Source organism: Perca flavescens, chromosome 18 (genome assembly GCF_004354835.1).
Source record: "Perca flavescens isolate YP-PL-M2 chromosome 18, PFLA_1.0, whole genome shotgun sequence".
Classification (NCBI taxonomy): domain Eukaryota; kingdom Metazoa; phylum Chordata; class Actinopteri; order Perciformes; family Percidae; genus Perca; species Perca flavescens.
In genome coordinates, this window is record NC_041348.1 from 24,401,110 (window position 1) to 24,411,584 (window position 10,475).

The 10,475-nt window shown below is 44.0% G+C and overlaps 1 protein-coding gene across 2 annotated transcripts; it reads left to right on the top strand.

The window, feature by feature from the left end:
• Nucleotides 1–712: 712 nt before the first annotated feature.
• On the top strand, nucleotides 713–9,316 carry abracl (ABRA C-terminal like). Of its 2 annotated transcripts, XM_028605994.1 has the most exons (4): nucleotides 772–937; nucleotides 1,033–1,124; nucleotides 1,907–1,972; nucleotides 6,281–9,316. In XM_028605994.1, the coding sequence occupies exons 3-4, from the start codon at nucleotides 1,912–1,914 to the stop codon at nucleotides 6,457–6,459; spliced, it is 240 nt and encodes a 79-aa protein (XP_028461795.1). In that variant the 5' UTR covers nucleotides 772–937; nucleotides 1,033–1,124; nucleotides 1,907–1,911; the 3' UTR covers nucleotides 6,460–9,316. The 2 variants fall into 2 exon arrangements, with proteins under 2 accessions (XP_028461794.1, XP_028461795.1); XM_028605993.1 differs by lacking the exon at nucleotides 1,033–1,124 and having other exon boundaries at nucleotides 713–937.
• The last annotated feature ends 1,159 nt before the right edge of the window (nucleotides 9,317–10,475 follow it).

Genomic DNA, 10,475 nt, shown 5'->3' on the forward strand with positions numbered 1-10,475 from the left:
CACGATGAAGTCAGTTGAGCTTTAATGGTGCCTTCAGGTGTTATGGGAAAGTGTAAGTGCATTTTGACATCTCACAATTGCCACTTTAGTAGAAGATCACTTACTGAAATTTTCTGAAGTTCTCAGCCACATGGTCCTGTGTTTTATTTTGAATAGTCACATGCAGCACCTTTGAACAAATACATTCAAATCTGTATACAATATACATACATACTGGACACTGTAGGAGTTAATTTTCTCCAGAAGATGGCAGTAGCAACATTACAGGTGCAAGCTACCATTAAACCCTAGAAGGAGAAGAAGTGCACTAGGTTTCTGAAAGAAAGAAAGAAAATTGGAACACAATCAACAAAAATGAGGAAAAAAGCTACCAAAATGTAAAAAAAAAAAAAAAAGTGACATGCAGTAACTAAAGCACATCAATAATGTCTCCATGTCTGGCCCTTGGTGGGATTCTCTCTTTCCAGTGTGGCCCTCTGGGAAAATGAGTTTGAGACCCCTGGGCTACACCAACGAGACAAGCTAATCAGGTCTGACAGCTGCCTTGAACTACCCAGACATAATAGGACTACCAGTCAAGCAGGCTATTTGAGCAGGAGGCGGACTTCACTGGAGCTCGCACCAATCAGCGTCACCATCGCAGGGAACCCCAGGAACTAGGCGGGACTTCCTTTAGCCAAAGCCAACCAATCCGCAGCATGGAATGGCACACTCCATACCAGTTAAAGGCGGTAATGCAAAGAAGAAGAGGGATTTAGCTGGTTGCTAACCGCCATTCAAAAACACAAGAAGAAGAAGAAGAGGAAGAAGAGGAGGAAGAGGAGGAAGAGGAGGAGGGACTTTTCCGAGCACACATTGAACGCATCAACATTATCCACCGGAGCAGATTTACCAGAAAGTCGTCCATCGTTTTATTAGAATCAAGAAGAGTTAAAAGGTAAATATATTCACGTTAATGTTACATTTTCTAACAGTTTTTTGTGGTCAACTTTTATGACATCGTTTGGCCATCACATATTCATCCGTTACTAGCAGTCTGAAACTCGTCCGTCCTCCCCATTGGTCCTCCCTCACCCGGTACATTCTTCTGCTGCACATTTTAATACTTTCTGTTGTACCTGAAGGTATGTAAAACATATCTGCATCGTGAATATTAATCCGCACCGAAAAATGACTTACTCATCACTTATCACTAAAAATGAATGAATTACAATAAGGATCTGTGTTCTATGATGGCTAGCTGGGAGTGCTAATCCACCTATTTCCGCATTGCATAGTCCGCCCTGTTCATGTTGTTGCTTGTGCCATTAATCTCAATGGTGCAGTCGAGTTTCTTTTTTAATTAACTAGATTGACTAGGATAGTGTGTTTTGTGTATCTCTGATTAATGAACATTGCATTTGTATTGGTGTTATGGTCATATCAGCCGTGTTCTTGTAAGAAGAGAATCCTAGTTCCAAAATCCGTTCACTAATCTGGCAAAATTGGAATGGCCTTGCTGATAATCAATAACAATGGGGGGAGAAATGACTACCCTTTTTTTTTTTTTTTTTTATAAATACCTATACACATTATCATCGTTGGTCCAAGATGCCCATATCAGTTAGGATAATTTAATGTAAATTGATATAAGCGCTGATGGTGGATTAGGCATATACCGAATTAAGGTATGGACCTTTCTTAAAAAGATCGACCATTTAAGAAGGCTTTTATTATTTCCTGGAAGTAACCGAACATGACACCATTTTGAACGGAGTTTAGTGTTGTGGTCTCTCCCTGCAAGAGAGTGGCATGTATCCTGTACACGATGTATTTGATGCTTTAAGAAAATAAGCAGCAAGCCAAAACAGTCTATTTGCGTTAATACATTTTTCTCTTGATTTTTTTGTTTTGTTTTCCCTTCTAGCAACAATGAATGTCACTCATGAAATCGAGTTGCTGGTGCAGGAGATTAACCGCCTCGGCAGTAAAAGTGAGTCTGTGCTATGATTTTTCTAAATTGGAGGGTGGTGTGTTTTCATCTCGAGGTACTTTGGCATAGCTGAACATAGACCTGGGTGATATGGAGACATCAAATATCTCTATTTTTGACCAAATACATCAATGTCGACGTTGACCATTAGTGTTTTCCCAAAATATTAATACAGTAAGTTTTGATAAATATTCACCAATAATGTGGATACAATGACTAAGTGGGTAAAGGCAAATAATAAAACAGTTAGTCTGGTAAGTTCCGAAAATGACATCACTTTAATGTAATGCAGCCTTTAAAACCAGGAAAAGACAACACTTGTGTCATATTACAAAATCCTAAAACTAAAACGATGTATAGCCTCATATATCGATGTCAATATAATATTGATATATTGCCAGTCCTCGCTGGACGCTTTGGAAGCTTTGTTCATGCCATGAGTTCTAATGAACCGCAAACATGGGATATTGATAAGTTCTGCCTTCAGTCTTCACTTATTGTATTTAGTCCCACAATAACTCTTTAATAACTTATCTCATACTCTGTCTTTGTGGTAGCCAGCCACCTAGTGCTGAAACGATTAGTCGCTTAATCGATTAGTTGATCGACAGTGAAATAAGCAGCAAAAATGTTGTTTATGTCATGGTAAATTCAATATCTTTTGTTACTGGACAATAGGTTAGAACAAAACATGCAATGTAAAGAGATCATCATGGGCTCAGGGAAATTGTTATGAGCCTTTTCCAGAGTTTTCTAACTTTTTCTAGTCTAAACGATTAATAAATGAATCGGAAAAATGAGAATTATCTTATGCATGAAGACTCCGTGAACCATCACCTTATCGTGGTGGAGAGGTTTGTGTGTCTCTGTGAACCTGAGGGCTGTGTTGTCTGGAGCTTTGTGCTCCTGGTAGGGTCTCCCAAGGCAAAGTGGTCTCAGGTGAGGGGCCAGACAAAGAATGGTTCAAAAACCCCAATGAAGAAGCAAGGTAGAGATGGAGTGACCCTGCCCGGAGGAAGCCCAGGGGCCCCCGCCTGGAGCCAGGCCCAGACGGCGGGCTCGTCGGGCGAGCGCCTGGTGGCGGGTTTGCCACGGAGCCCGGCCGGGCACAGCCCGAACAAGCTACGTGGCTCCCATCTCTCCAGCCCATGGGCCCACCACCTGTGGGAGGAACCGTTGGGGTCGGGTGCGATGCCACATGGGTGGCAGTGAAGGTCAGGGGCCTCGGACGGACCAGACCCGGGCGGCAGACGCTGGCTCTGGGGACGTGGAACGTCACCTCTCTGTGGGGAAGGAGCCGGAACTGGTGCGGGAGGTGGAGCGCTACCGGTTAGATCTGGTGGGGCTTTCCTCTACACACAGTCTCGGTTCTGGAACCATACTCCTGGATAGGGGTTGGACTCTTTTCTTCTCCGGAGTTGCCCAGGGTGTGAGGCGCCGGGCGGGGTGGGGATACTCACAAGCCCCGGCTGAGCGCCGCTGTGTTGGAGTTTACCCCGTGGACGAGAGGGTCGCCTCCCCACGCCCTGCGGGTTGTGGGGGGAAAACTCTGACTGTTGTTTGTGCATATGCACCAAACAGGAGTTCAAGTATTCGGCCTTCTTGAGACCTTGACTGGAGTCCTGCATGGGGCTCCAGTGGGGGACTCCATTGTTCTGCTGGGGGACTTCAACGCACACGTGGGCAATGATGGAGACACCTGAGAGGCGTGATTGGGAGGAACGGCCTCCCTGATCTAAACCAGAGTGGTTGTTTGTTGTTGGACTTCTGTGCTAGTCATGGATTGTCTATAACGAACACCATGTTCGAACATAGGGATGCTCATAAGTGTACCTGGTACCAGAGCACCCTAGGTCAAGGTCAATGATCGATTTCATAATCGTTTCATCTGATCTGAGGCCGTATGTTTTGGACACTCGGGTGAAGAGAGGGGCAGAGCTGTCAACCGATCACCATCTGGTGGTGAGTTGGGTCAGGGGTGGGGAAGACTCTGGACAGACCTGGTAAGCCCAAACGTGTAGTGCGGGTAAATTGGGAACGTCTGGAGGAGGCCCCTGTCCGACAGACTTTCAACTCACACCTCCGGGCGGAGCTTTTCGTGCATCCCTGTGGAGGCTGGGGGCATTGAACCCGAGTGGACAATGTTCAAAGTTTCCATTGCTGAAGCTGCGGCGAGGAGCTGTGGTCTTAGGATCTTAGGTGCCTCAAGGGGCGGTAACCCACGAACACCGTGGTGGACACCAGTGGTCAGGGAAGCCGTCCGACTGAAGAAGGAGTCCTTCCGGGATATGTTATCTCGGAGGACTCCGGAGGCAGTTGCAGGGTACCGAAGGGCCCGGAAGGGCTGCAGCCTCTGCCGTGAAAGAGGCAAAGCAGCGGGTGTGGGAGAAGTTTGGAGAAGACATGGAGAAGGACTTTCGGTCGGCACCAAAGTGTTTCTGGAAAACTGTTCGCCACCTCAGGAGGGGGAAGGGAACCATCCAAGCTGTGTACAGTAAGGATGGGACACTGTTGACCTCCACTGAGGAGGTAATAGGGCGGTGGAGGGAGCACTTTGAGGAACTCCTGAATCCGACTAATACGCCCTCTATGTTAGAGGCAGAGCTGGAGGATAACGGGGGATTGTCGCCGATTTCCCAGGCGGAAGTCACTGATGTAGTCAAACAACTACACAGTGGCAAAGCCCCGGGATTGATGAGATCCGTCCAGAAATGCTCAAGGCTCTGGGTGTGGAGGGGCTGTCCTGGTTGACACCTCTTCAACATTGCGTGGAAGTCTGGGGACGGTGCCAAAGGAGTGGCAGACTGGGGTGGTGGTTCCTCTTTAAAAAAAGGGGGACAAGAGGGTGTGTGCCAATTATAGGGGTATCACACTTCTCAGCCTCCCTGGTAAAGTCTACTCCAAGGTGCTGGAAAGGAGGGTTCAGCCGATAGTCGAACCTCGGGTTGAGGAGGAACAATGCGGATTCCGTCCTGGTCGTGGAACAACGGACCAGCTCTTTACTCTCGCAAGGATCCTGGAGGGAGCCTGGGAGTATGCCCAACCGGGTCTAAATGTGTTTTGTGGATTTGGAGAAGGCGTATGACCGGGTCCCCCGGGAGATACTGTGGGAGGTGCTGCGGGAGTATGGGGTGAGGGGGTCTCTACCAGGGCCATCCAATCTCTGTATGACCAAAGTGAGAGCTGTGTCCGGGTTCTCGGTAGTAAGTCGGACTCGTTTCAGGTGAGGGTTGGCCTCCGCCAGGGCTGCGCTTTGTCACCAATCCTGTTTGTAATATTTATGGACAGGATATCGAGGCGTAGTCGGGTGGGGAGGGGTTGCAGTTTGGTGGGCTGGGGATCTCATCGCTGCTCTTTGCAGATGATGTGGTCCTGATGGCATCATCGGCCTGCGACCTTCAGCACTCACTGGATCGGTTCGCAAACCGAGTGTGAAGCGGTTGGGATGAGGATCAGCACCTCTAAATCGGAGGCCATGGTTCTCAGCAGGAAACCGATGGAATGCCTTCTCCAGGTAGGGAATGAGTCCTTACCCCAAGTGAAGGAGTTCAAGTACCTTGGGGTTTTGTTCGCAAGTGAGGGGACAATGGAGCGGGAGATTGGTCGGAGAATCGGGCGCAGCGGGTGCGGTATTGCATTCAATCTATCGCACCGTTAGACGAAAAGAGAGCTGAGCCAGAAGGCAAAGCTCTCGATCTACCGGTCAGTTTTCGTTCCTACCCTCACCTATGGTCATGAAGGCTGGGTCATGACCGAAAGAACGAGATCCAGGGTACAAGCGGCGAAATGGGTTTCCTCAGGAGGGTGGCTGGCGTCTCCCTTAGAGATAGGGTGAGAAGCTCAGTCATCCGTGAGGAGCGGGAGAGAGCCGCTGCTCCTTTGCGTCGAAAGGAGCCAGTTGAGGTGGTTCGGACATCTGGTAAGGATGCCCCCTGGGCGCCTCCCTAGGGAGGTGTTCCAGGCACGTCCAGCTGGGAGGAGGCCTCGGGGAAGACCCAGGACTAGGTGGAGGGATTATATCTCCAACCTGGCCTGGGAACGCCTCGGGATCCCCCAGTCGGAGCTGGTTAATGTTGCTCGGGAAAGGGAAGTTTGGGGTCCCCTGCTGGAGCTGCTCCCCCCGCGACCCGACACCGGATAAGCGGACGAAGATGGATGGATGGATGGATGGATGAAGACTCAGATTATTATTATTATTATTATTATTATTATTATTATTATTATTATCATTATCATTACTACTTTTAAGATAATAATCCGTCCTATGTGGAACTAACTTTATCAATCTGCTCTGCTCTCTTATTTCAGATGCTGATGGTCAAACCAGCGTGAAGTTCGGGGTCTTATTTAATGATGACCAGTGTGCCAACATCTTCGAGGCTTTGGTGGGCACCCTGAAGGCCGCCAAGAGGAAGAAGGTGGTCAATTTCCAGGGCGAATTGCTACTGCAAGGTGTCCACGATGACGTTGATATCGTCCTGCTCTAGGAATGAGGCTAAAGTTTGAACCAGATGGCCTTCTAGCGACTCACTGAGTCCTAGTCAAATACTGAGCTTCTGCAGTGTACCAGCTTGTTTTCAGTTCTCTTCCGTCATGTGCAAGGCTCAGTATTTGAATTCGAACATAATGACCAAGCAAATAAGATCAAAAAGTATACTTACAGGCTCAGCTGGAATGTCTGCATAGGATTTAATTTGATTTCACTGTGCCAAACAATATCACAAAAACTAATTTGAGAATATTTTAGGTTCTCAGGGGCTGAATTACGGCCACATTCATAGTTTCATATGACAAAGACAAATGGTGTTAATCTCTTTCTCAGGCGCTGCTGTTTTATCAAAAACTAGTCTGAAATATAATTTTGATATACGCTTTTAAGACTATGAGCGCACAAATCAGGAATGTAATTCTTTGTGTAACGCATTCATTTGAGTATATTTTGTTCATTTCTGGGAGAAATTACAGTATACAATATAAGGTAAATATCACAACCAAATGCCTCTCTTGATGGTATCAGTGTCAGGATACAGTAGCACAGAACAAGACACTGGCTAGATTTAGCAACTTTGACAAACTTTTTCTTCACATTTTTAATTAGAGCCCTCTGATCTTGACAGATTGTTTGTGATGGGTACTTGTTTTTAAAGCTGTACTAGTCTCTCTTATCAGTCTCAAGTGGCAATGGGAGTTAAGATCTCATTACCTTAAATTCATATAATGTGTTTTCACGTTAAATCTAGTGCAGCTTTAAGACAATGGGTAGTGCGTTTCCACCAACCGTGTCAAAAAATGGCAGTTCCATTTATTTACATGAGCCATTTCTACTACCTCTTGTGGACTTTGTAAAAAGATGCTGTTAGACCAGTGCTTTTGGATCTATGAGAACAATTCCTTCATAGAAATTACAAAGACAAGTGCATTTCAAGAAAGACTTTTGCACCTTTTTGTACTCGTTGCAATCTGCTAGAGTAGTTTTTATTCCATCTTTTTACATATGGTGTGGTCATTAGTGAATGTTCTCTGCTAAACAAACTTCAAAACCTGCCTTTCGTAAGAAACCGTTGATGAGCAAATGGCGAATGTATTTTGTGCGCAATTTTTATTAGTGTATAATAATTACAGGGTAATTGGTGCCAAATGCAAAAAAGATGAATTTGTGATGTTTCTCAGGACCAAATCAACACAACCAAAATATGTTTAATTGTCCTGTAGCTTAAATTAGGTGTCTCACCTATGACGCAAGTTGTGCATTTATAGTTTTATTAATTTTATTTTTTATTTACCACGATTTATTCTGTACTGTAGGTCAAATGATGCTTGCAGATCAGGTGTGCCTACTTTGGTTTTGCTTGATTTTTCCACTATCAAAACTCATCACTTGTTTTATTGCGTCAAAGGTCCTTTTTGTTTTTTCATTTTGCTGAACAAGCACTTTCAGCTTGTGGTGTGGAGGTCCAAAGTGGTCAAAATTAAAATGAATTAAAATACGACATGAAGTAAATAATAATATGAACAAATACAGACAATATGTAATAAAACATGAAATAATCCAATTTCCTTTTAAAACTCTGATCAATGAACGCCACAATAACATTTTAGGTAATTTCTAAGGCTTTTTTTTTATTTCAAAATGTCCTTTTCAAAAAGTCTGTTTTTAACTTCAAAATGACATTTTTCCAAGTGACCATTTTATTTCAAAATCTCATTGTTGATCATAAAGAATTTGGCATGGCAGATTCAGCTACGTGACCGGCACTCATTCAGAGCAAAGCATCAGCCAATCAAATACCTGGCTCTGCCCTGTGTCTTTTCATAAAAACTTTGTGATGAAACTTTCTTTTTGTTATTTTGTAAAACAATCCTATTTTGATTGAACTGTACTGGAATATTTAACAATTTAATGGTTCGAATTGTCATTTTGTCTTTATTCCTATAGTTTGTTCACATAATACATTTCACAATATCATATTTATTTAATTTTGACCACTTTGGGTCTCCATAGTTTAGATAAGTGGCTGCATGTATTTGGATGCAAGAAGAAATATTTGTCTTGGATAAACACTAGAAGGACCAACAATCTCCAAGTGTTTGGCTGAATGTAACAACTCCTACGTGGCAGCTTTTTGTGCTACTCTGCATAATATCAAGCATAAATATCACAAAGAAGAGAGGCAAGCAATCACCGGTTGCCTCATCTGCAAGTTTTATAAGACCCTGTTCACATTCACTGCTGTTGTATTAACTTTCCTGATTTTTTTAGGCTCAGGTGGGGTCTGTTTTGCTTTACTTTGACTTGAATTATGTTATTTTTTTTTTTCTGAACCGTATAGGAGATTGTGCTCTAAACAGCATTAGTGGCATATATCATGGATCCAAAATTTGTCAAAATCAGGAAATCAGAATGAGCTTAATCATATGCTAATTATGAATGAAGCTGAAATGAAGCCTAGAAAACAAAATGTAACCATCAGAATACGAAACAATAGGCTAAGTAGAGGTCTGAAAAGTTATGGAAATAATGGAGAAAAAGCAAGAGTGAGGATAAACCATGCTGCTTGCATCACTGTCATCTAGGGTTATCCTGCTGTGTGTTGCACTGGAGTGAGATGAACATAAATGCAAATTACAGCACAAGTTAACACTTGGCAAGAGGAGAAAGTTATCATCAGAGCAGTCCCAATACCTCGAGCCATTTCTGTGAACTATTGGGATGCCTGCATGATGTGTTCATGTGTGTCATTACTGTCTGTTTTTGTATTGACAATAACACATTCCTAAAATAAAGGTTTCTGTTACTGTGGAATACGCTGCGAGAAATAAAATCTTTACACTTGAAGCCTTGAACCTGCTTTGCGGTGTGTTTTCTCTGACTAATCTAAGTCTTGAAACACTTGATACACTGTATATATTTTTTTTAAATGTGCAACTGAGACTGGGCACGCATTGTTGCATGATTGGAATGTGTTGATTTGTAGTGGGCATGAAAAAGCTGATAGTTTTGTTTTTTGTATGTCCTAATTTTTCATTTATTGTGATTAACATTTTTGGGTTAAAGTTGATTACTATATACTTCTGCTATGAATGGAGTGGAGCTTTTGGTTGACAAATGGCGATTTTCCATTACATGGTACCTACTCGCCACGCCTCGACTCTACTCGCCTTTTTTGGTTTTCCATTACAAAAAAAAGTACCTGGTACCTGCTAACGGGTACTTTTTTTAGTACCTGCTCAGTCGAGGTTCCAAGCGAGCTGAGGCGAGCCGAGAAGGTGACTGTCAGTACCCGATCTGTTCCAACTGCACAATCCTTTCTGCGCATGCGCAAGATGTTCGCACATGCGCTGTGGTACGATGATTTACGACACTACCCGATCTGTTCCCACACTAGCCTCCACCGGGAAGCTAACGTTGGTTTAGCTAATAGCTCATTCACGTTAGTTTAGCTAATAGCTAATTTGGGCGGACTGCTAGGTGATTATAGTGGTCTGCCATCCGTTAGCCTCCACTGGGAAGCTAACGTTAGTTTAGCTAACCGCTAATTTGGCTAACTGCTAGCTGAGACAGCATGCAAACTTTTAAAAGACCCTCAAAATAAAACTTCAAAACAAACGTTAACATATATAACAGCGGTTACGTCAGTTCTGCTTTACTTGTTCTCATTTAAAATACAATCACTCAATGCTTGTCTTTATTGTTACTGTAAAGTCTTAATTTTGCTGTAGCCTGCTTTTCCCATTATGTTTGACTTAACGTTATTTTAGACTGAATCTAGCTGTCCGTTCTGCCTGCACGATCCGTTCTGCGCATGCGTTATTTGTCGGCTAGCGGTTAGCCAAATTAGCTGTTAGCTAAACTAACGTTAGCTTGGGTGGAGGCTAGCGTGAAACAGATCGGGCAGGTCGTAAAACGGTATTATCATCTGCGCATGCGTGAACATCTTGCGCATGCGCAGAACGGATTGTGCAGGTGGAACGGATCGGGTACTGACAGTGACGTGAAACCCTG

Excerpts from the sequence above, each read along its gene's own strand:
- abracl (XM_028605993.1), top strand. The coding sequence starts at position 1,912 with ATGAATGTCACTCATGAAATCGAGTTGCTGGTGCAGGAGATTAACCGC. Across the intron at positions 1,973-6,280 it reads TAACCGCCTCGGCAGTAAAA|ATGCTGATGGTCAAACCAGC; the intron begins GTGAGTCTGTGC and ends CTCTTATTTCAG.